Raw genomic sequence first — 25,953 nt, 5'->3', positions numbered from 1 at the left:
CAGTGAGCCAAGATCGCGCCACTGTACTCCAGCCTGGGCGAGATAGCGAGATTCCATCTCAAAAGAAAAAAAAAAGAAAGAAAGAAAAAGAAAAGGCTGTTATCACTATTTGCCAAGTTTTACATAGTATTCATCAACCAAAGCAAAAACAAAACAAAAGCATCCTGTGAATATTGGAGATGTGTAGAAAGTACTCTGGAATGTATAAATGTATTACTACCCCATTCTTATGCTATGGACTATTTGCTTCAGCTACCCTAGAGCATCTATCTTATGACTTGTTAGAAATTAAGGAGAAAATTAAACTGAAAAAAACAATTTAAGCCATTGTTTACCCACAAAATATTCTTGCAGGGGAACAATTTTTTTAAATCTAATTATTTTTAGTGTTAGGAGCCATGAAATTAGTATAGTTTATTTCCTGTGTATAAAACTCCTTTTAATTAAATGCATGGATATTTAGTAGTTGGTGTGTTATTTAACCTATAAGTTTTTTCCACTGACAGTAAGATATGTCTTATTTTAATTAGTACATTTACAATTTTTAGATATTTCTCAGAATCTGTGTATTCTAAGAATGACTTCCCTTATCAAAGTTTTTTATTTATCTTAAAATATTCTTCTGAGAGTCTTGTCATCAGTTTATCTGAGAGCGTTCTAGCTACTATCAGTAGCTACTCTTAGGAGCTAGAATAATACTAACTAAACCTAATGCCCCATTAAAGAAGGACATTCTTTAACTTACAATCTAGATAATTTCTTTTTGACAAGCATCAATGGATTTTTTAATTTGTATCATGAGATTTTAAACCAGGCAAGCCAGAGTTGGCTAGATCAATCAACAAACCAATATACCTGTTAACCAAAAGAACATTACTGTTTATTAAAACAATGGATATTATAAAAATGCTTTAGGATTTATGTGATAATAGCTAGCACCTATAGAATGCTGTGTGCCAGGTTTTATTCTCAGTGCTTTACACACAGTCACTCATTTGAAATGTTTAACAATGTTCCGAGGTAGTTATTATTTCAATTTTTTCAGATGAGGAGACTGAGACAAAAGAGGTGGCAATAGAGGTAAAGCAATATTTGAGCCTGGGTTGTGTGTCTTCAGGATCTATGTTCTTAGTCACTATACAATGACAATAATGTTCCTTTCTTCTTCCAAGCCTATAAAGAGTATACCAGTCAAGGGCAAATGCCCTTTAACTGCCAATCTCTGAAGCTCAATTACTTCTTTAAAGAAGTACAATAGCAATTTGGGGAAGAAAAAGCAGGACTATCTTATCACTGGGGATAGTTCCTTCTCTTATGTAGAATATCACCAGGCCAAAAAAAAAAAAAAAGATTCTCCAGTAATAATCACATAAAAAAGAAAAGATGCATCTGGAATTGGACATGCCTATATTTTTTTGAGAATATCTCTAAGGTTTGAGGTGGACTGACTTAAAATATACTGAAAATGGGAGTCCTCATAGAGGTTTATAATTATGAGCAATAGAAGTTTGTCTAAATATTTTATAAGTTTCTTATTATAAAAATTATAATAAATTTGATAATAGTATAAATTGTCTAATATTCATTTTATCATGAGGTTTTTTTCTTAAACTTGAACATTAATTTATTCTCATAGTTACCACCTCACAGCCCCAAACATAATAAATTTTGAAAATGTATTTATAGAAAATTATCTGTGCAAGTGCTCATTTCAATTTTTATAATGAAGCAATTACTTTACCTGTATTAATTTCTGTCACATTTTTGATCTGTGCTCTAACATTGTCTTCTTGAGGAAATTACTATGTTTTATAGTTCACATTTCCTAGATTTAGGACTTTAAAGGCCTAGGTTCTGTTCACATTTAATTTTGCTACATCAATAAAATATGAATGAATTGGCTCATCAAACAACAAAACTATTTTATGCCATGGAATATAGGTTATTGTTTATGAAATTGCTGAATCACCCTGGTAATTCACTGTAAGAAAACCTTCTCCTTTTTTTGCTTTGGTCCTGTTTAGACAGAAATAAAATTGGTTGCATGTATGTTAAATGGAGGATGGCAGGGGTTGCGGGGTTGGTTTCTCTTTGGGGATGGCAGGTAAAGTAGACTATATGGTGTCCCAGGAAGGAAGCTTGTCTGCCAAAAAGAGACACATTTACTCTGTACCTACAACTAACCTTAATTTCTATCTTTTCTTGGTATTTAGCAATTTTACAGTTTAGATGAAAGTTTGGTTATTGATTAAAAAGATAAAATACACCTTTTCCCCTCAAATTATATTTTTACTTCCTACAAATCTTTTAATAATGTGCATGTTTGGTCAGGGCAGGTATGTGTTGAAAGATAGGTTTTATAAGCCAAAATATAAACCTACTTCTTGAGTGTAGGAGGAAACTGGAATCCGGTTTCTACTAAAAGGAGAACCTTTTAGTAGAACCTTTCTTAATTACATTTTAAGAAATTCCTGTAAATAGTAGCATAGCATAGAAACTGTGACCATTATTTCATCAGCACATAGTATGGGAGATTATACCTTGTATATAAGAATGATACACATTAGCATTGTCCAGTAGAACTTTCTGTGATGATGACCATGTTCTGTGTCTACCTGTCAGGTACAGCAGTCAGTACCCACATATGTTTTTCAGCATTTGAAATATAACTAGTGCAACTGAAGAAATACATTTTTAAATTTAAGTTAATTTTAATTAATTACATGTGAATTTAAATAGCTGCATGCTGCTAATGACTGTTAGATTGGACTGTACATATCTGGATTTAAACCTGGAGTTAACCAAAGTGAAGACTGCCTAGCTTCCGTTCCTGGGTATGATGCTGAGCAGCTGAACAACCTTGAGAAGTCATTTAACCTCCCTAATTCTCAGTGTTCTCTTCTTCAATGTAGAGATAATAACAGTTCTTACCTCCAAGAGTTCTGAGATCAGAAAATAAATCAATGAGCATAAAGCTCTTAGAATTGTGCCTGGAATATAATGTATGCTCAATAAACTTTAGCCATTGCTATTCTTATTGTATAATCTTTTGTAGATATTGATGAAGTAGAAACTGGAAAAGTATGGAAATGAAATAGCTCTAAAGTAATAAAAGGAATATGTCCTGAATGGCTATAATTTTAGGTGATCCTTGAGGAATATGTGGGATTTGGATAAACAGAAAGTAATTACAGGATGACCATACATCCTGATTTGCTTCAGACAGCCTCAATTATTCCTTGTGTCCTGGTTTAATTACTAATGCCCCCCTCTTTTGCTCTCACATTTTCCCAGTTTGTAAGGTAAATATTAAGTCATCATAGAATCAGATACAGCAGTACAGCCCAGACATTTCAGATGCAGAGAAGATAACATATTAAGGTGTAGATGTAGATGTGACAATGGTGTGGTTTGAATGGTGAATACTGGGAAGTAGAAGGAAACAGGGATACGTGTAGGCTGGACACATTATGGAGCTGGGATGAGGACTGGTATAAGGATTGTATATGCTATTTGGCTATTATTGAATTGCTCCTGTGTCAACATAGATTCACTTTCAGAGAAGCAAAGTTCTAATTTAATTGGACAGAAATATTTGGTGTATCAAAAAAACCTGATACTATGTTCTGATATGTGTTCTGATTATATTTCCATTACTGACAGTAATTTTTGTTTTATGTAATGGGGAACAAAGTGTGTTATTTCTATCATCCCTTTGCTACCAGTAGCCAAATCAGTAATATGATTGGTTAATATGGAAACTAGTCAATTAAAAGGGAAAATGCCTCATTATTATCTGAAGCCATGACTTTCATAACTGGAGGAAACTTTGGAAGAGTTCTTTTAGTTGCAATAAAGTATTATCACTGCATATTTTATGTTGGTGCTCTTTAAGCTACATCCATTGGTCTCCTTCCTATTTCTATACATTTAAAAAAAGCTAGGGGAGGCTGAGCACGGTATCCCACACCTGTAATCCCAGCACTTTAGGAGGCTGAGGTGGGCAGATTACAAGGTTAGGAGATTGAGACCATCCTGGCTAACACAGTGAAACCCTGTCTCTACTAAAAATACCAAAAATAAATAAATTTTAAAAAGTAGCCAGACGTGGTGGCACCCGCCTGCAGTCCCAGTTAGTTGGGAGGCTGAGGCAAGAGAATTGCTTGAACACAGGAGACGGAGGTTGCAGTGAGGCTAGATTGCACCACTGCACTCCAGCCTGGGCTGCAGAGTGAGATTTTGTCTCAAAAAAAGCTAGGGGAATTTTAGTTGTTGGCAATATTACTAATTGTAATTTTAGGGAAATAGAGTATTAGACTGTGAAACATAATATTATGTAAAACACAAAATTAGGAAAAACCCCATCCCTACTAAAAATACAAAAAAATTACCTGGGTGTGGTGGGGTGCACCTGTAATCCCAGCTTCTATGGAGGCTGAGAGAGGGGGATTGCTTGAACCAGGGTGACGGAGGTTGCGGTGAGCCGAGATCATGCCACTGCACTCCAGCCTTGGTGACAGAGCGAGATTCTGTCTCAGGAAAAAAAAAAAAATATATATATATATATATATATATATATATATATATACTACGGGGGGAAACTAAACTAAAAAATTAGGCAAATGCGTCTCTCTTATTAAGTGTAAGAATGTTACGCTAAGCATAATTGTACATTTCCGAAGACCTCTTTATCTCTGATTGCATTTGACATTGACATGATTGGCTAGCCAGAAATCTCCATAAAGAGTTTCTGGTGACCTGTTCTGGGTTTTCACTCATTGCCCACTGATTCTAGTTCATCACGAAAGCAGGAATTTGGGTTGATCTCTAGGTATTCCTTGGACAAACAAAGCAGATATTCCATTATGGTCACTTTCAGTATTTTTGGGGAATGCTCTGATTCTAATAATTATTTTTCATATTGTAGCTAATACTGTAATCTCCAGCTGGGGAACACATCATGTCTCATTATCCCATAAGGAACCAACCATTATCGATATTGGAGTCCTGAGCATTTTGGGTTATTTTCAAGATATACACTTGAGTTTTTAAACTAATGCCATAAGCATTGCAATGTCTGAATATATGTTAATTTTGTTTGTTTGTATTTAAAGAGATAAAAGTTAGTCAAATTAAAAGAAGAATTGGGCAAAGATCAGATGGCATTGGCACTTGAAAAACTGAGAATCTTTATAAAACCCCATTGATGTCATTTATAGCAACCACTCTTTGCTAGCTTATAAATTTATTAATCAAATTTGTTTATCGGTGCTTGAACTGAACAATAACTAGTTAATTTGTGTTTCCAAGTACCATGAATTTTAAAATGTCATTTAATATCTAAGCCTCTGAATGGAATCCAATGACTTTAAAGTAAACCTGTTTGTAAATAGCACAGAGCAATGTGTGATTATGCAATCTGCTGAGGTTTTCAAAAACTAACATTTAGAGCAAAAGTGAATCCCACTCTAACAGAATTTTAATAAAAACTCAGTAGTGATTTGTAAATACTTTGAAATAAATTAGCCATTCCATCCACAATGATTGTTTCATCACAGCTTAGTTCTTGATGAAAATGGCAAACCACCATTCTAATGACATTATTTCATTTCAAGAATAGTGGCTTTCATGTTTAAAAAATCATTGGCTCTTATAGCACCCCCTTCAAGGTGAATTACTCCAACTAGAACTGAGAAAGTAATGCTCATATTGTGGATCTTCCTCTTGGTGATGATAATGACAATGGTAATGATGAGAAAACAAGAAAAAATTACTGAATATTGGCTCTGTGCCAGGCCCTGTGCTAAACATTTGACACATGATTTATACATTTTAGCTTCACAACACTCCAATGAAGTGAAATAATCATAATTCCTCTTTCACTCATGACAAGAGGTTTAAGTGCCTAGTTACTGGTGGAGCTGGATTCATAGTGGGCAGTCTGGAGCTCTTAAGCACCATGTTACCACTGTTGACAGCAGCTATTACCTAGGCCAGTTGATAGAGAATATTCAAATGATTGCCTTTCATGAGGAGTTTTGTCTTTTATTGCTTATTTCCATGTCTGAGCTTTGGGTAGGAAAAGAGAAGTAAGACAGATTTTCACCAAACTGTTATGAAAGACATAATTGAAACAATTGTTTACTATGCTTGTATTCTAGATAATGGAGAGGCAATTGCCTAGCATAAAATTGCAAAGCCATAATGTATGTGGTTCATGAAACCATGACTATAATTGCATAGCTTGCCTTAGATATTAATTTACCTGCATTTGTTATTACTCGCACAGGGAGTATTCATATTCACCCTCATTTAAGGCTATTATAGACACACTAGTGACTGCCACAGTTCTTACCATGTCCACTCTCTCATGTTGTGTTCACACTAGAGGAGAGGTCTGAAGAATCAAGGTTATGTGGAAATTACACTGTCAAGGAGATGAATCCAATAGCCTGTAGCAGTGTTTTCCAGCGAGCAATGGATTACATGTGTACGTGCAAGCTAAATGATGTATGATTTAAGACAATAATGTAGTTTGTATTCATTTTTGGATAGTAAAAGGGTTGGCATGTCAGTCCCTTGGGAGATTTTATCCAGGGCTTTACCCTTGAGTGGATAAAAAGAGTACAAATTCTATTGCATAGGAGATGAATAAAAACAAATTGGGGAGACCATCAGCAGAACAGACTGCTGTGTGATGGAGTCCAAGGCTACTCCAAAACCACCAGACCAACTGCCTCAGGATCTTGCCAGCAACCAGATGCTGGCAATAGAACTGACTGCAGTTTGGCATCAGAGCTCTGTGATTCCCAGCCAAGGGGGATTGCATGCAAAAAATATTTAAAATTCTCTTTGTAAAGATTATGTTTTCAATCAGAAGGAGAAGTATGTTTCAGACTTAGTCTGCTGCATATGAAATGTGGCATACTGACATCTTTGTTGCAGATGGTGGAAGTAAGTATATTGGAGGGGGTGAATGCCATGCGAAGCTGAACTTTGGTTTGGTGGTAACGTTTTGTTTATGGTTTTTAGGCCATTGAGTTAGTATCATTCTGTGAGGGATACTGTATTAGCCTTTCAAGAAGAGGATCTGGGTCTACTTAAAATAATGATTCTCAACTGGAAGAGATTTCTCAACCCTACAGGGGGACATTTGGCAGTATCTGGAGACATATTTGATTGTCACAAGTTTGGGAGAGGGCAGTGCAACTAGCATCTAGTAGGGAGAGGACAGGAATGCTATAAAATATGTTACCATGTACAGGACAGCTCCCTAAAAGAGAGAATTATCTTGTCCAAAATTTGAGTGTTGCCAAAGTATGGAACTAAGGTTTAAAATTATCTGGCTCATATATATTCACTACAAACCCGCCTGCAGACAAGTGTTCATCAAATATAGTTTGATATTGTATAAAAGAAGATTGTTAAATAATTTGTTTTACTCTATTGATGTGTGAACAACACTTATTGAATGTCCCAAATGCTTTCTGTTAAAAAAAAAAAAAAAATAGAAGAAAACACAACTAACCTTTCTCCAAACCTATATACCCAAACCACACATTTTACAAGTGTAGGAGGACTCATTTGATTCACTTTTCAAACTTGAAAAATGAGGCATGTTAACAAAGCACAGTAAATGAACCAGCTGTTTAGGATGATCTACAAGCCAGTTCATTTTCCTGTTATTAAATAACAAACCATGAATCTTGACAAATGAACCCACTTGTTTGACATTATTTGAAAAATTCATAACAGGCTTGGTTCTGATGGTCACTTCCCCTTTGAAATTAAATTTTAAGATGGACTTCATTTAAATTCTGATAGAGAAAAAGAGCCTGTTAACTTCATCTTGACTGTCTGCTGCTTATCATCATCATTCCTTCCCTCCTGCTGATACTTAGACGCTCCAGAGCTTTTGCCAGAGTGTCATCCTCCAGTGTTTACTTCAAGGAAGTGTTTATGTTTATTGGTGTCCATATAATTAAGAGCTGAAGTTCTGCAGTGTTGTGGGAGACTGCATGGCTTCTGGAGTCAGAGTCCCTGGTCTCAAGTTGGGCTCCAGCTGTGTGACCTTGAGAAGGTCATTTACACTTTTTATGCCTCAGTTTCCTCATTTGTAAAATGAGAAAAATATTATTTGCCTCATTGTGCTGTTGTGAAGATAGCGTATAAAATGCTTAGCAAGCACAAACAGATGCTACCTGTAATTATTAGGATTACTGTTTTAGGAATAGCATGTTTTACAATGGATGCCAATTCATCTCATTTCTTTTCCTAAAGAGGACATTAGCACTGATCCTCTGAGATAGCATCCCTCATGTGCGGCTGAGGGGCTTTAGACCCTATTCCATAATCCCTAACAGAACCTTCCAGGAAAGCTACAATGAATAAACATCTAAGAAAAATCTGCATACTAACCAAGCATATGCAGCTGCAAGAGAAATCCTGTATCTCTCTTCTTCAATCAGAGTGTCATCCAAAATCCCCTTCTGAATGTGCCATTTCCACCACTTCTAAGCTGACACTGCAAATTCATAGCAACCCCTTGCCCTGTTATAGTGCAGTGTTACAGTGTTCAGTAATCCCAGACCGTAAACACTCTCTACTCCTAAATAGGATTTATAAAGTGTGACTTTGAGCAATATAGCAAAGTCAATTTGATCGGCTGGAAAATATTTTTCTTTACTAACATTTTAAAATCCCTTCCTCAGTGCTCCAAAATGATTTAAAAGCTAATCAATGATAAAATTCCAAATCCCTCTAAAGACAAAGAATTGAGAAATGAAGCAGAGCCACTTTAATCAGTAAAGTGGCTGCTGTGACCCATTAACCCCTAGAGATCACTGACACTTCTTTTATTTATTTATTTGTTTTTTAAGGTACTGTTCTTTGGTCATATGTCTTTGGCAGCAAGAACATACAAAATCGCTTGTGCTTTTCACAAATTAATTCATTTAGGTCTGTGCATTTGTCAGGCATTCCAGGAACTTTCTGCCAACATTTTGTTGATTAAAGGATGTGTATTTGGAAAATTGGTGGAGAGGAAGGAATTTATAATTCTTAAAACCAAGGAATGATTTATAATGCTGACTGCTACCTGAATCAATCAGTGCGTCGTCAACAGATAAATGAAATACTAAAGATAAGGAAGAGTTCCCACACTGGGTGTTAAAATCTGCGGATTGATTGGTTCAATAACACTGAGAACATCGACCACTTTCAGCAGAATTTCTAGAATTTACAAACAAGGATATGACAAAGAAAACTGCCTTTTTGTATTTTGTTCAGAAAGCTTCTGAAATACATTCTTTCTCCACAAGTCTGGTGCTTCCACTCCTAAGTATTAATTACGTATCTCACTTCAGTGCACACAAGTTCCCAATCCTCATCCCAACTTCAATTGGCTTTGGACTATTTTGTTAATTTTTTTCCCAGTGAATTTGCTGGGTCTTTTGGAGGACACATTTATTGTTTTAGGCATCATGCAATTTACTAAATGGTGTTCTGGTTATGGAAATGCTCACAAAGAGCCCTGGGGGGGGAAAAGAACTAAGTAAACACATATTGATCATCCTGTAGCTGGTGCTTTCTTATTTGATTAGTCAAGGACTCAGTCTGAACTGGTCCTTCTAATCCGTGATACATAAAGCTGGAGACATTTTTCTGGCTCCCTGGTGGTTTTAAAGGCTATGCAATGGGAAAAACTGCTTTAAACAAAGTCTCATTTTTGAAAAAGCCTGAGCACAGAATGGAATTCAAAGAATTTGGAGAGAGGGGATGTGAAAGTGGTAGCAAACAGCTTTAAAAAGGCCCTGGGAATTTTAAGAGAATAAGGCATATAAGTGAAGTAAAGAGAAATCCCATCTGACCCATTATGAGATACACCAGGAAGCCACTTCGGCAAGCATGCACTGAACACCTACTGTGTGCAGGACTTGTAAAAGAGGTAGAGTTTAAGTTTTGTGAGGATTCCAAGAAGCTAAACAGAATACTTTATGTCAGGAAATAAGTCATAGTTTTTCATGCTAGCTAAGAAACTTAAGCTTTATGTAGATATTAAATATCAAAAAGCAATGAATATATTGTATTTAATCCAAATACCAGGAAAAGAAGGTTTTCTCCGGTGTAATTCGTTTTAAAATTATACATGAAAAATGTTGATACTAAAGTAATTCTAAAGAATAGTTGAGAAAAATGTTTCTTTCTTTCTTTCTTTTTTTTTTTTTTTTTTGACAAAGTCTTGCTCTGTCACCTGGCTGTAGTACAGTGGCGCGATCTCGGCTCGCTGCAACCTCTGACTCCCGGGTTCAAGCGATTCTTCTGCCTCAGCCTCCCAAGTAGCTGGGATTACAGGCATGTACCACCACACCCAGCTAATTTTTGTATTTTTAGTAGAGATGGGGTTTCCCTATATTGGCCAGGATGGTCTTGATCTCCTGACCTTGTGATCTACCCTCCTTAGCCTCCCAAAGTGCTGGGATTACAGGCGTGAGCCACCACGCCCAGCTGAAAAATGTTTATTTCAAAGAAGAAATCTGGAGGCTCTGGATTTTGCTCCTGTCATGTCTACTCTTTGACTTCTGCATTTCTTATCTATTGGTCAAGGTGTGTTTGCATTGCACAATTTTCTTTCTTTTTTATTTCTATTTTATTTTGTTTTATTTTATTTTATTTATTTTTATTTTTTTTTTTGAGATGGAGTCTGGCTCTGTCGCCCAGGCTGGAGTGCAGTGGCCAGATCTCAGCTCACTGCAAGCTCCGCCTCCCGGGTTTATGCCATTCTCCCGCCCCAGCCTCCGGAGTAGCTGGGACTACAGGCACCCGCCACCTCGCCCGCCTAGATTTTTGTATTTTTTTAGTAGAGACGGGGTTTCACCGTGTTAGCCAGGATGGTCTTGATCTCCCGACCTCGTGATCCGCCCGTCTTTTTGAGACTGGGTCTTGCTCTGTTGCCCAGGCTGGAGTGCAGTGGCGCCATCATGTCTCACTGCAGCCTCAGCCTCCAGGGTTCAAGTGAACCTCCCACCTCAGCCTCCTGGATAACTGAGACCACAGGCACATGGCACCACACCCAGCTAATTTTTGTGTTTTTTGTAGAGATGGGGTTTTTCCATGTTGTCCAGGCTGGTCTCGAGCTCCTGGGCTCAAGCAGTTCACCCATCTCAGCCTCCCAAAGTGCTAGGATTACAGGCGTGAACCATAATGCCCAGTCTGGACAATTTTCTTATCCCCAACCTACCCTGCCTTCCCAGTGAATAATGGGCATAAAAGATGAAACATGATAGAAAGCTTGAAGCCCACTGCATATGAGATGGTACAGACTCTGGCTGAGGGAAAAAATGGAAATTCAGAGAAAATACTGTTTCCAGGAGGCTGTCCAAGAATTTGGTGGCTGACTGTATTCTGAGATTTAGAATTAAGAAGTAAATAAAGTTAACACCAAGTTTTCTAGCATGGAGACTGGCAGAACAACAGCAACACTGAAAGACATGGGGTAATTGTATTGGGTGGCTGGTGTGGGGAATTGGGAATGAGAGAACAGGTGCAGTGAGTTGCATTTGATATACTGAATCTAAAGCACATTGTCTTATAGACAGTGGGAAATAGGGACTGACCACATTTAAAATCCTGGAAGGTGTGAAACAGATTACTATTGCAACAAACAAAGCTGGGTACTGCTAAAACTTGGCCTTCTCTCTATATATGCTAAGTGCTGTCTTTATTCCATTTTTTACTGTATATATTATAGCCTAAATATTTCTCAAGCACCTACTGTATATCAGGCGCTAGGCTAGGTGCTAATCATGTGTGGGTTTGACACATTCCCTGCTCTCAGGAAGCACACAGATTGGGGCTAGAGACAGGCATTAAATAAGCCAAAAATAATTAAATAAGACCAAATATGCTGAAAGCTTTGGAGGAAAATACCAGAGTGTTGTAGGATGATACTAAATTTGAAATCAGAAGGATGGATTAGAGCCAGCCGAGTAGAGTAGGGCTGAGAATGGGAAGGGTGAAAAGTTGGGAGTACCACAGTGTCTGGCCTAAGAAGTGATTGGAGAAAAAGTCTGATAAAAAATCACGTGGAGCTTTTAGGACTTTTTAATAAGTTTGGTGGGAAGCCACTGCAGAATTCTACCTAGAAAGTTCAGCTGTCTGTGATTAAGGCCACAGTCAGCTGTATTTCCAGGATATCTCATTATTTACCCAGACCCAACAGGCCTGTCAATTTTGTCAGCAGCACAAGTTTTGGAATGAAAAGACATATTCTTTTCATGTTGAATATGTTTCTTGAGGTTTTTTTAAAGACTGAAACTGTAGAGACACAAAGTACATTTTTTTCCCTCAGATTATATTATTCCTTACCTTTATGCCATGGCACGAAAGGTATTAGAGTTTGACCTCATCTTAATACTTACTTGCTAATGTTCCAAAAATATGCTGTTTGATAAATACATACCTTCCAACTCTGATAAAATAGCTAAAGACTCTTCATCTTCAGATTAGAACCCAGTCAAAGGTTCCCCCCTGGAATCTTGATGAATGTGCTTATTTTATTTTGGGGTAGCACTTGGGGTCACAACTGAGAAAATTTGGGATAGTTACATAGGTTGATACTACTACAAAACAGATACAAACCACAAATATTAACATTATTGTTATTCTTACTAATATTGTACACTTACTAATTTCTAGGAACCACTTTGTTTGCACTAACTCAACTTTTTGAAAAAAATCTTATAACTTAAGAGAGTACCGTTATTATCTCCTTCATATTAATGAGAATGCTGCTTCTCAGAGAGGTTAAGGCACCACTTAAAGGTCACAGAGCCAAGAAGAGACACAGCAGGGCCTCAACCTAGACAGTTAGCGTTAGTTGTGAAGTTTTGAAGGTATGGCTGTATAAAGAAAGGAATAAGCATAATTAGTAAATATATCTATAAATTCTGGTATGTATAATTTTTAAAACCCTCACATCGTGCATTCCAATTTTCTGGGAGTCATTTTATCATTTTAATTTTGCCATATAATAATGTAATGAATTAAAACAGTGGTTCTCCCAGGGGGAGGTTTCTACCAGCACCAGGGAGCATTTGGCAATGTCTGGGAATATTTTTTGGTGATCGCATCTGGGGAATGGGCGCTACTAGAATCTGGGAGATAGAGGCTAACGATGCTACTAAACCTCCTACAATGAACAAGGACAGTGCCCAAAACAAAGAATTATCCTGCCCAGATGGTTCATAGTGCCTAGGTTGAGATCCTGGATTAGAGTAATTTAAAGAGGATCTTGAAGGTAAGGATAGAATGGTAGCCCCATCTTGCAAAAGAGAAACATTCAATGTAAAGAAACAATTTTGGAAATGTGAGAAAGAGCTAAGATGGATTCATTCATTCAGTCATCCATAGAATCACTATTTATAGGAATGATTTCTTTGTATCAGGAATTGTGCTGAACAGTAATGTTGAGGAAAACAATAGGAGCCAGTTTCTTTGGAGAAAGGAGGGAACAAAGTTATAGAGGGAAACCAAAGATGCTTGGGTATTAAAGGGAAGCTAGGGTCAGAGTTTATTGCCAAAAGTGACGGTTTTATTTTATTAGGGAGGAAGATGTGCTACTTTCCCAGGCTAAGGAGAGTCACTGTAGTCAGAGACAAGTTCAAATGCCATATGCTACTGCCAGGAGCACCTGGTAACTGCTTTTTGTCCCTTTTATGGTTGACTTATGCTGATCTGAACAGAGGGCCAGGGCGGGGGAAGCAAATGATATTCTCGAATGCAACAGAGAGTAGTGATATAAATGTGTGTGTGTGTGTGTGTGTGTGTGTATGCATGTGTATTGGAGAGGACACATAGCTTACATTGCTTTCGAGTTGTGCTGCTGGCCTGTGAATAGGTGCTGGCTTTTGTTTTTCCAGTAACAGCTTTTTCTGTTTCCAGCAGTCCTATGCACCAGCTCCCCACCCCATGGCTCCTCCCAGCCCCAGCACAAACAGCAGCAGCAACAACAGCAGCAACAACAGCAGCGGGGAACAGTTGAGTAAAACCAACCTGTACATTCGAGGCCTCCCACCAGGCACCACTGACCAGGACCTAATCAAGCTGTGCCAACCGTAAGTGTCCTTCTGCTGCCTGTGCTGTTTCTCACTCCCATACTTGCCTTGGTGGGCAGGATGTGTTATTGCAGTCAGTGTACTCATCCACTGGTGTCTCTGTGAGGAAGACTCTTCTTTACAAACAGGACTTAAATTTGAGACTCAATGCTAGTTTATTTTTGGGGGTGGAATTTGTTTACTTTTTGTTGTTGAGTGAAGTTCTCAAGCAGACATACATGGAAATGCTGGCTGATTCATAGATATTTGACCTGCAAGATGAAGATCAGTAATAGAGTTACACTGTCAAACCATGTGGCCAGTGGAGTCATTGATGAGTCTCATGAAATAAACAGATTTTCTTGAGAAGTATTAGTGAAGGGAATTTCAAAAACTCAGAAGTGGTAGATTTCAGGATTACCTCTCGTGTTACAAAGCTTTTCTGGGCAGTGCTTGGTAAATGGACGTTCAGCCAGGATCATGTATTTGGAGAGGCATAAGATTAATCTTCTAGTTTCCTTGAAAACATCTACTGCCTAGTCCAGTGAAGCCATCTCCTACCAAGACTAAGGACCACACTCACTCAGTAGTTTTATATTTGCTTGGAATCTTGGAAATTATTAAATCCTCTTCAATAATGTTTTCATGAATCTATTATCTACCAACATTTAAGTCATTAGTTCTCTTATTTCTGTGCAAATAAAAACATATTCAAGTTCACTTTCCCATAAAATTAATAATGAATTACGAATCATAGACTTGGTCGGGGGCGGTGGCTCACGCCTGTAATCCTAGCACTTTGAAAGGGGGGCAGATCACAAGGTCAGGAGACTGAGACCATCCTGGCTAACAAAGTGAAACCCTGTCTCTACTGAAAATACAAAAAAAAATTAGCCAGGCGTGGTGGCGGGAGCCTGTAGTCCCAGCTACTGGGGAGGCTGAGGCAGGAGAATGGCGTCAACCCAGGAGGCGGAGCTTGCAGTGAGCCAAGATCGCACCACTGCACTCCAGCCTGGGCAATAGAGCTGTACTTTTAGGTTAGTATCTGATTATTTTCAAAATAATATTAGAACATATATTTGTCATTTGTGACTTAGCTGTGTATTTTTAAAGTTTAAAAAACTATTAATTGTTATTTTTCTCTTTTGCAATGCTTTTTAAAAAGCCATGAGGATATTTATTTTGTAAATGTTCTGACCGCTAAAATATTGAAAGAAGAAAACAAAGCAGACAATATTTATTTGCCTTTGTCCTAGATTTTAAGATTGGGAGTACATATCAACACAATGGAAAGTGGCAGATAAACCAACATAGAAATACGTAACTATCTAATTGTTTGACAAAACAGTAGATAGATTAGGGTGGGAGTACCCTGTTACTATCGAGTGCCTCGATTTGTGAAAAAGGCAAGGCAGAACCTTAAAAGATAAATATATATATATATATTTTTAATTTGTTCAAAAATTGTTAAATGTGCCAGAGCTCAGACATACAAATATATGTTAGAATTTGGCCTATAGAATATTGAGGTTGAGAATCAGAAGATAAATAACTTCTTTTGTTGTTTAAAAAATCTAAACTCTATTTTGAAAAGCAAGGTCTTTGAAAATGTGAAAGATTGTAGACTTCATGATAGAAGGTTCGGATGAAGTAAAAAGAAAAATAGCTATTGTTCTTGATTTATATTTGAAACTCATTTTTTTTTAAAGGTAGCTATTAGGGAAAGGTTCTTTCTTGCTGCTCTTTACCACTTGGAGAGCCGGGTGACACACAGATGTCTGGGCCCAAGCAATTATGTTTCATTAGGTCTGGGGTAGAGCCCAAGAATATGTATTTCAAACAGGATCTTTATTTAGTGTTGTTGATCTTTTGTGAAGCACTTCTCTCAACAGTCTTGAAGGCCACCAACTATTTCTATTGTATAAAGTTTCACTAACTGATGATGGTAGTTGCGATGGAATTTTGAGTGTGAAAACCTGCTCAACCACTGTGTAATCTTGAGGCAAATCACTTCCTCCCTCTAAGCCTCAGTTTCCTCTTTCTTAAAAGACTGGGTTGGTTTTTATTATTTCTGTGTTTACTTGTAGTATCAGCAGTGTGCTGGAGCTGCCTCTGACTAACACACTTGAGCTAATTGTTAAATATTCAAGAATTTTGTGAGCAATCTGTTACAGACTTGGTAGCATGAAATTGGCCCTTGTGGGAGTATTTATAACACAGGAATCAGCACATCCTGCAAATCAGAGCTTTTTAAATTTTTATTTTATTGAAGAGCTGCTGTATGAACACACCACTGATGTAGCATCATACTATGAATTGCTGTGTCAATATCCATTTCTGCATAGAAGTGCCAGAATTTTGTAAATGGAAATTATTACTTAAAAGCCTACATTGCCATTTTTAACTCAGAGAAGAGATGTGATAACACAGAAACATTGTTATTGAGGGAACAAGTTTTGTTAATGTTTTTATGTGCATTTGATAAAGAATATTAAGTGAACAGAGGATAATAGTTACTTGTTCATATTAATATTTGTCCACTAATAAGATCTGGCCCATTTATTGTTATTGTACAAATGTTTGTGGGTTCTCCTGTTACTGCAGTGATCTAGAACTGGGGTTTATTGCTTAGATTCTTTTGCCTGGACAATCTTAAAGAATCAATGTGATTGGGCAACATCACGTGGTGGAAATAACTGTGCACTGTGAGATCTATCTTTCAGTCTTGGCTCTGCTATCAAGTGAGTCTGTGGCCTTCGAGTAATGACTTGCTGCCTCTTAACTTTGGTTTCCCCCATATACAATATAATGGATTGGAACTCAACAATCTTTTATGTTTTTTTCATTCTAAAATTTTGATATTTGATCGAGGACCTCATTATTTAGCTGCAAAACTTACTCAAGATCACATTTTATATCTTTCTCCAATCCCCTCATGCAGTGTTGGCGGGGGCACAGTCAGAATTTATTCAGCTTCATGGGTATGACCTGATGGCTGAAAAAACCTTTAGTAAGAGACCAATGTAGGTCATTTGTAAAACCTTGTTTCTCTCTCTCTCTCCCCCTCTCTCTCTCTCTCTCTCTTCCCCTCCTAGTGTTGTCCTCTCACAGTGCTTGTTACCATTTTGCATTAGTAGTCTTCTAAAGATTAAAATCACTTTCCATTCCTATAACTCATCTCACACTTTAAAATCATTTCACTCACAAAACAGATAATTTTAGTAGATTTAAATGAACTTGCCATCAAGATTCATTTTCCATATTTATTTCTATGAAATTATAAGTACTTTTAGAGTTAATATTCCTTAAAGAAAATGCAATATTTGCTAATATCTATTGTAATAAAATAATAGAAAACAGATACACAAAACAACATATTGCCTTTTTTTAAAAAAAGGTATAGACATATTGGATTTTCTGGTATGAGTATATAGTATCCATGTTAATGCTAATGAACAGTAAGAAAATGGTATTGAAGAAAAAGAAATTGCATTATTTCTCAATATATAATCTGAGAGCAAGTTTTTATTAAGGAGATCTTTTCACATTCATCATTAAAGCTTCTATGTTCAGATCACAAGTAAAATCAAAGAAAAGATAAGACTGAAGAATAATAGATATAAAGAATGATTTTACTCTGTGGAAAAATCTTTCTAGTTATACCTATGTTTTGGATGAATACATTATACTGGGTGTAGTATAGAAAATAGTATAGTTAAAAACCTTGGAATACCTTTTTCTTGAGAAACCTTAAGGAACTTTATTTTGTTCTCAATTAAGAAATATTTACAGAATATATACTGCACGCCTGTGGTGAGAAGTCAGTGGTGAGTAAATTTAGACAAAGGAGAAATATATTCTACTAGGGAAAATGGGCATCAATTAAATATATGATCTGATATAAAATTGCACCTGTAAGAGCAAAAAAGAGAGGAGCATGGTACTAACAGATTTTATAACACAAGATTAGACCTAGTTAGGGTGATTAGTAAAGGTATGTCTGAGGAAGTGACAATTGAGCTAAGATTAGAAGGATGAATAGATTTAACTAATAGAGAAAAAAGTGGAAGAGCAGCCAGGTAGAGGAAACATTGTGTGCAGAACCAAGGGCTAGAAGGGGCATGCCAAAGACAAAGAGCTGAGAAAAAGCCATGTGACTATAGCAGAGAAAAGGAGGTGGAGTGTGGAGCAAAATGAGCTAGAAAACATGGAAGGACAAGATGTTTCCTTTGGAGATGATGTTAGAAACTTGATTTATCTTAAGAACCATGGAGGAAATCATTGAATTGTCATATGCATTCATTTTTCCATTAAAAAGCAGGGACGTGGAAACAATTAACCAAATGAACTTCAAAAGAAACAGCAAAGTAGCACCGAATAGAATCCAAATGAGTTGATTTCTAGTTCATCCCTTTTTCTTACCCAGTCATGAATGGGTCATCAATATACTATTAAACAATTAAATGGCTGTAATATTAAAAGCACTAAAGGCAATGTAATAAAAACTAGGAATCCAACTGATTATACAAATTTACTCATGGATGGATTATCAGTTGAAGACTGTTGATGGAACACTTGGATTCATATATCCTTTATGCTTATCTCAGGAAGACCCGATGGAAGTTGGAGAAGATAGATTTGATTTAATAAAGCGAGAGAGCATTGTAACTTTTTTGAGCCAAATAAAATATTTGTAGTGTAATGATTTTTTACATATTAAGTTATATTTTGTCTTTCCAAGAAGTTGGTGACTTCTATTTGATGATTCTGAACATGCCCTTGAAACACATTTAAATTGCTCCTAAAAAATAAAATCAAATATGTGTCATAATGGGTAGCATTTAAAATTGGAAAAAATCATTATTGTATTTATATTTTCTACATCTACAACATATTTTATCTAACCATTTTGTGGCTTATAAATTTTGATTTAATACAATGTCCTCAGGAAGCCCCAGCCAATTGCCCCCACTTTCCTGCGATTAACTACTCTGGAGTTAATTAAAATATTGTGAAGGAACAGAGTGACTTGTTCTTCTGTTATAAAGTAAACATGCTGCTGCTAAGGCCACTTGAAACAGAATGCAGAAAAATAGAGGGAAACTCTTGGGTAGGTACATACGTATTTCCAGTGTTTACCAGAAGAGCAGGAAAGTCAACTGCCCTGCCCCTCGCTTTTCTCTGTAAATGTTTTCTTTGCTCAAGTTATGACATCCCAGCATTTCCCCCTTTAAAATGAAACTCTGAATGTCACTTTAACATTTAACAAGAGAGGAGAAACACCCACCATGAAAAGCCAGAGGAACAAAATAGAAGTGTTTGCGCTGGAGAGCTGAAGGGTCTGCCCAAGCTAATCTCCCGGACTTTTACACAACCCTGTTGGATGTCTCATTATGGTGCATGCTGAACGCTGAATAGTAAGAGCCAGACTCAAGTGCCATCCAGGCTCCAAGTGCAGAGTCCATTATACATGGTGTCAGACAGTTTTGACAAATGCACCGACACAATCAAACCTTTTATCAATTTAAAAGTAACCTTGTCACAGTAATCTGTCAGACTGTTCAGATACAACTAAAGGAAAACAAGTCATCATGCACTCCAGGGTAACCAAGTAAATAAGAAAAATGTGACTGGAAATTTTTAGAGTTGTTTCTTACTGTGTCATTGAAGATTTAAAAGTTTCCTCTAATAAGACCCTAGGAAATTTATTAGTAGCTTTCTTCTACGAGTCAGACTCAAATTACACAGCTGCTTTTGAGATGTTATAAATCTATGTGGTGGCAGGTGTGAGCAGGAAGTGAATACTAGAATCTTTAAACTCTGCCTTTGTGTATATTAAATGAGGGAGTGCTTTAAAGACCCAAAACACGATATTGGAATTCCTTAATTCAGCAGAGATTTGACAATGGGTTACATTGATTATTTCAGATTTGAGGAAAATTATGTTTGCCAAGCATCTGCTGTAAACTAGACATAGTATTTGATTAGTACTAAATAACTGTCATTAATAATAGGTTGTTATATTTATATATTATTTATATTAACACAGTTTTTGTGTATTACATGCCTCATACTCTATAAAGTTTTTAAATTATTTAATGCCCAAAACTTCCCTAGAAAGTGGGGATAATACTTTCTTTAAGCTGACACTCAAAAGGGTTAAGAAACTTGTTCAAATTTATGTAGCCACCATAGCCACCAGGATTCAAAATCTGGATCTGACTTCAAAGCCAGTATCCATAATCACTGAAACATTCATATAATGAGAACAAGGGTGGCATAAATCATAGGTTCTCAGTTCCATGACTACTCATGAGAATCCCTTAGGGACCCTTAGAAAATAGGTTTGGACCTCACTCTCTAAGTGTTCTGATTTAACCAGTATGGGATCAACCTGGATATTGGGATTTTTTGAAGCCTGCTCAGATAATTCTAGTATGTAGCAAAGATTGAGAACTTTTAGAATTAATGATGCTCACACAAATCTGAAAACATAATTTAATCCCCTGTTTTAGCTTTCTTAACTCTGACTTTCAGAGGCTCTCACAATTTCATAGGACCTACCACTGTGCTTTCAATTAACCAGAAGTATTAAAAATGAATATTATTATGAAAATTTGGAGATGAATTTGATTTTCTGATAACAAACTGACAGATTAGGCACATGGATAATAAAGCCCTGGAATATGCCTCTACAAGTGTTTTCAAGGATATCCTTGGAAGAATCTTACTTTCCTGCTTTATGTAATGTCCAAAAGTCAAACATTTATTCAGCATTCTACTTTTTAATAATGTTTGCATTTAATTGATGATTAAGCAAGAAACTCTTCCTATTTTGACTCATGTTATTAAATTTTCTATATATACTTACATTTTTTTGCTGACCATAGTTTAGTGAACATAAGTCCAGTGAGTCTTAAAAAATAATTTATATCTCCTAGTGTTTTGGGGGCATCCTAGAAATTATTGTCCCACTGATTCACTGATCACTCATTTATTATTGTTTTTATTACTTTGAAGAATCTTCTGCTAAATGTTTACCTATCTTATGATCAATTAAAAAATATACTTAAATTCCTGATAGCTGATGATATTTTTCCATATTTATCTTCGGAACAGAGGAGAAAAATAGAAATAAAAAAAATCATTGAGAGGACCATTTGACTTGGTTTCTGATCTTAGTGGTAGCACAAAAAAGATGGGGATGTAAAAGGGTGTGATCAGTTCTTTCCAGATGTGCTGAGTAAAGATCTGGAGCTCAGAGAGGTGCAATTCTAGGCAGATCTCATGCTGAATGCCTGAAAATTTGAGGGACTTAAATTTCAAGGACAGGGCTCTGGCAAGTTCAGATGGCATCCTGGTTTTCAATTTGTCCAGTGATTTTTTTTTTTTTTTTTTTGAGATGGAGTCTCACTCTGTCGCCCAAGCTGGAATGCAGTGGCCAGATCTCAGCTCACTGCAAGCTCTGCCTCCCGGGTTTACGCCATTCTCCTGCCTCAGCCTCCCGAGTAGCTGGGACTACAGGCGCCCGCCACCTCGCCCGGCTAGTTTTTTTGTATTTTTTAGTAGAGACGGGGTTTCACCGTGTTAGCCAGGATGGTTTCGATCTCCTGACCTTGTGATCCGCCCGCCTTGGCCTCCCAAAGTGCTGGGATTACAGGCTTGAGCCACCGCCCCGGCCCCAGTGATTTTTTAATTGATAAATACAGCTGACTCTTTTTAGTGCTTATTTTAATTAAGCTCTCTGTTACTTGACCCTGTTGATCCCTCCTTTGTTCTCCTATGGATGGTAAATTCCTTTTGCCTGGATTTCCTCTTACCTTTTGGAGATTACTCTTTCTACCTTCTCTTCTTCTACCTGCCTCTTGAATATTTTGGAGTTTTCTGGAGGTCGAACACCTCTTTTCACTCTATAATCTATCTGCTCTTTATTACACAAACAACTTCAGCTATTCTAATGACTATTAATTCTATATTGCCTACCGTCAACTTTTTGTTTAGTTCTAGATCCATATCTCATTATTCCCTAGACAATTCCATTTTGTAACCCAAGAGTTATCAAATTCATTGTCCAAAGAGGGTTATTCCTGGACTTATCCCTTTTTTAAGGGATCCCACTGTTCTCTATGTGAATAGCGGTCCAAATAAAAAATCTTGGGGTAACTCTTTTCCCCAATCTAGAATCAATTTCCAAGACTTCAACTGTTTGATATTTATGATACCCAATAGCTCTTCTGCTTCAGTACTGTCATGGTCTTTTTATTCATTTATTCAAATGTACTTATTGATTGTCATCTGTGTGCTAAGCACTGCAGATATCTAAAGGAATGATAAGTTTTTTCCATAGAATTTGCATTATAATAGATAAAAATGATAAATGAATAAATAATTTAAAAAACATTAGAATATGTAAATATCATGAAAACCAGGTTGTAAGTTATGACTAGGAGGTTACTCTAGACTGTGTGTTCTCTTTAATGTGAGACCTCATTTGCAGGAAGGAGTCAGGCAGATAATATTCAGAAATAACGCATTACAGACATATATAAAAATTTGGCCAAAGCTTGAAGAAAGAAATGAGCTTGTTGTATACAAGGATCATAAGGAAGGTTGGGTATTCTTCTTCAAAGGATAGATTTTAGGGGAGTAAAAGAGAAGAAGCAAGAAGACAAGCAAGGAGACTTTTGTGGAAGTCCAAGAAGGAGGTGGTGATGGCTTGGAATAAGATCACAATGGTAGAGGAGATTAAATGGGATGGATTTGGAATATATTTTGGAGATAGTCTTGATAGCATTTACTCATGAATGGCATATGACAAAAGGGTTAAGAGAAAGATAAATTAGGGATAACTCTTTAACTCTTAGCTTGAGTGAATAAAGAGTCATTTCAGAAAATGAAAAGGATTGTGGAAGAGGCAATTTTGGGTAGAGAGAAATCAAGAGCTCTTCTCAGTCTTGTTATTTTTGAGATTGTATTAGATATCTAAAATGAATTTTACATTGGCAGTTTGATATGTGATTGTAGTTTTCAAAGTGAAAAAGTAAAGGATATAAAATGGGAGTCATAAGCATTACAAATGGCTTTTAAATCCATATTGATGAGACAATAGTGTGGTATCTAACATGTACTACAGACTGTTTTAAGTATTTTGCATGTAAGTACTTCATTTTATATATGTTAACTCATTTAGATGTTATGCCAATTTGCATTTTATAGGTGAAAAAACAATGACACAAGGAAGTTAAGTGACTTTCCCAAGGTCACACAGCTGTAATTAGCAAATCCAGGCTTTAAATTAAAAAGTTTTGTTTAAGAGCCCCATTTCTTAACCATGACCCATACGTAGGGAATGTTTGTAACAACAAAATGTTCACACAACTTGAATTCTGAGGTTCTAAGAGGATGAGAAACCAAGAAAGAAGTTTATAAAGGAACTTCTTTATGGTAAGGACAACCAGGAGGGCAGGAGTGTGCTATACCACAGCAGCTGAGAGAAGAAAGTATTTAAAGAAGACAGAATGATGAAATGAAAAAATATACCGAGAGAAGTTACATTTGGATTTGGCAACATCAAGGTCATTGGAAAACTTGAGCAGGAAAGCCTTTGTAGACAAGTAAAAGCTGAAAGTGAAGTGGTCCTTTCTTCATCACTCAACAATTCTTGCAAGTGGAAATATATACTTTTTTTTTTGCCCCACCTATACCAAAACAGTCATCTTTCCTACTTTCTCCCCTGATCTTCTGGTTTACTCCGTCATCTCCATCTATCTGTATCTCTATCACTATCTCAATTTCTATCAAGTTCCATCTCAGTAACTCCTCTTTCTCTGTTTTTCTCTCTGTTTCCTTCCCTCCCGATTCCCTGCCAATATCTACTATATCCTTAACTGAAAACTTTTGAGGACAATAGATTTATTCAATTCATTTTTGCAACCCTAGTTCCTAGCATACTTCCAGGTTTTTAAGTGGTAACTGATACATACTTAATGATGGAATAAAGCCCAAATTCATCAGTAATATAAAAATGATTTTATTGGATTTACATCATAAAACTTGTTCTAAGGTAGAGTTTGAGTTTATATTGGGAGATACAGGAAACAGCATTTTGTCTTAGATGCTACATCCAATGTTGTGCCACTAAGGTGAAAGAAGAAAGGTTTTGAATATGAAGCTCTTTTGTTGTGTAGATCCCAAAGAGAGTTTGGGAGGGAAGCCTCAGGATAACTTGAATCAAAGGAAACAAATAAGGATCAATACTTTGCTTACTCACTCAATATTGCTGCTGAGACAAAAAAAAAAAAAAAAAAAAAAAAAAAAAAAACTATTTATTTTTGCCTGAGCCATCAGGTTTCAGCTGTAAAACAGATCACAGTGTTCCACCAAATCTGCTAATTCTATGCCTAATATAAAGTAAATTGGACTCGTTGAGTGGTGTTTGCTGAATTTTGTTTTTTCACAGATTTTTCTTTGCAACCTTTGACTTTTAGAGGCGCACAATAAGAAACTGTTGGTGAAAAAAACACACAGAGCATATCTGTGTATTGGGCATACTAAAAATGAAAGCCTCTTATCTGCAAATTGGCAGTAGTATGATATATACACGATGTTTAATCATATGATTGAGAATAAGGTACAGTTAAAATTATCCTTAAAAATAAAATTTTAAAAAACAAATTTTTGTTTTATTTCTTATCTGTTGTCGTATTCATTATATCTCTAACACAGTAGTATCTCTTGAGGAACAAGCACTTTATTTTACACAGTAAATATGTCCACAGAGTTTTTTCAAAACAGATTTTTTGTTTTAGTTTTTTAAGCCAACATTATCAAGGAGTAAAATTAAGTGTACTCATCATAAGCATAGGATTTGATGAGTTTTGAAAATGCATGTACCTATGTAGCCACCACAGCGATCAAGATATAAAACATTTCTATCATCCACAGAGATTTTTAAAAATATAATGATATTCTAAGAAGTTCACAATTTAAAATCATCCTACTTAAGAAAACAAAGAGACAGCATAATACCATGCTATCATCGCGAGAGTAGCATGGAATTTTGAGTCCATTGTGGGTTCTAATTGACCACTTACTCATTGTGAAATCTTAATCAAGTCATTGAAGCCTTCTGAGCTTAATAGTTCCAGGTACATGTTAAGGCCTCAATAACTGTTCATTATTATTACTCACTTATACAATCAGAAATATTTATTGTAATTCATATTTTTATAGGAGGAATAGTTAAATGAAATTCACTTGTAATTTTAAGAGTCCTATATTCAAACAGCATATATTTTGATTTTTATATTCCTATCTTTATATTAACTGAGATTATAAATATTTAGTAACTATAGATTCTTATATTATCTTGTAGTATTGTGTATCATCACCACTATCCATAGTACACTGGTATATTTTATAATATGGATATTCACAGTATCAGAATAAGTACATACAATTTAGGTTGCAGTTAAAAGACTAAAATTAAAGTACAGTACAAAACAAATTTAAAAACACAGTTATAGTGCAAAACATGTCGTAATAATAGTACGCTTTAACAGTAAAAGGGAAGTTTTTGAACCAACGGGATACCAAGCATTTTAGTTCTTCAATATAATAAAGCAGTTTAAAACATGGTAATCATAGTCAATATGTGTGTATCAATGATATTCTGATATCCCTTAGATTTTATTCCTGAATCTATAGGTTGAATTTGACTTCAGGGTGAATCAGTTCTTATCAACTAGGTGTGTTTTTTACATAGTATATATTTAAGGAGCATTTCTTCAATGCTTCCATTAAGCAGTTATTTATTTATTTATTTATTTATTTATTTATTTATTTATTTATTTATTTATTT

At 36.1% G+C, this 25,953-nt stretch overlaps 1 protein-coding gene across 6 annotated transcripts in view; it reads left to right on the top strand.

Moving 5' to 3' along the window:
* RBMS3 (RNA binding motif single stranded interacting protein 3) overlaps positions 1-25,953 on the top strand; it is a 750,151-nt gene that overhangs the window by 141,824 nt on the left and 582,374 nt on the right. For 3 of the 6 annotated variants that reach the window (XM_023207251.3, XM_023207248.3, XM_023207250.1), the window contains exon 2: positions 13,942-14,114. In XM_023207251.3, the coding sequence (XP_023063019.1) occupies positions 13,942-14,114 (173 nt within the window). Of the gene's footprint in view, positions 1-13,941; positions 14,115-25,953 lie in introns of those variants that run through there. The other 3 variants (XM_026454169.1, XM_023207252.3, XM_023207253.1) reach the window with 2 other exon arrangements.

The sequence above is a fragment of the Piliocolobus tephrosceles genome, chromosome 2 (assembly GCF_002776525.5).
Source record: "Piliocolobus tephrosceles isolate RC106 chromosome 2, ASM277652v3, whole genome shotgun sequence".
Classification (NCBI taxonomy): domain Eukaryota; kingdom Metazoa; phylum Chordata; class Mammalia; order Primates; family Cercopithecidae; genus Piliocolobus; species Piliocolobus tephrosceles.
The sequence above is the reverse complement of the archived record's forward strand: the minus strand, read 5'-3'. Positions and strand labels throughout refer to the sequence as shown.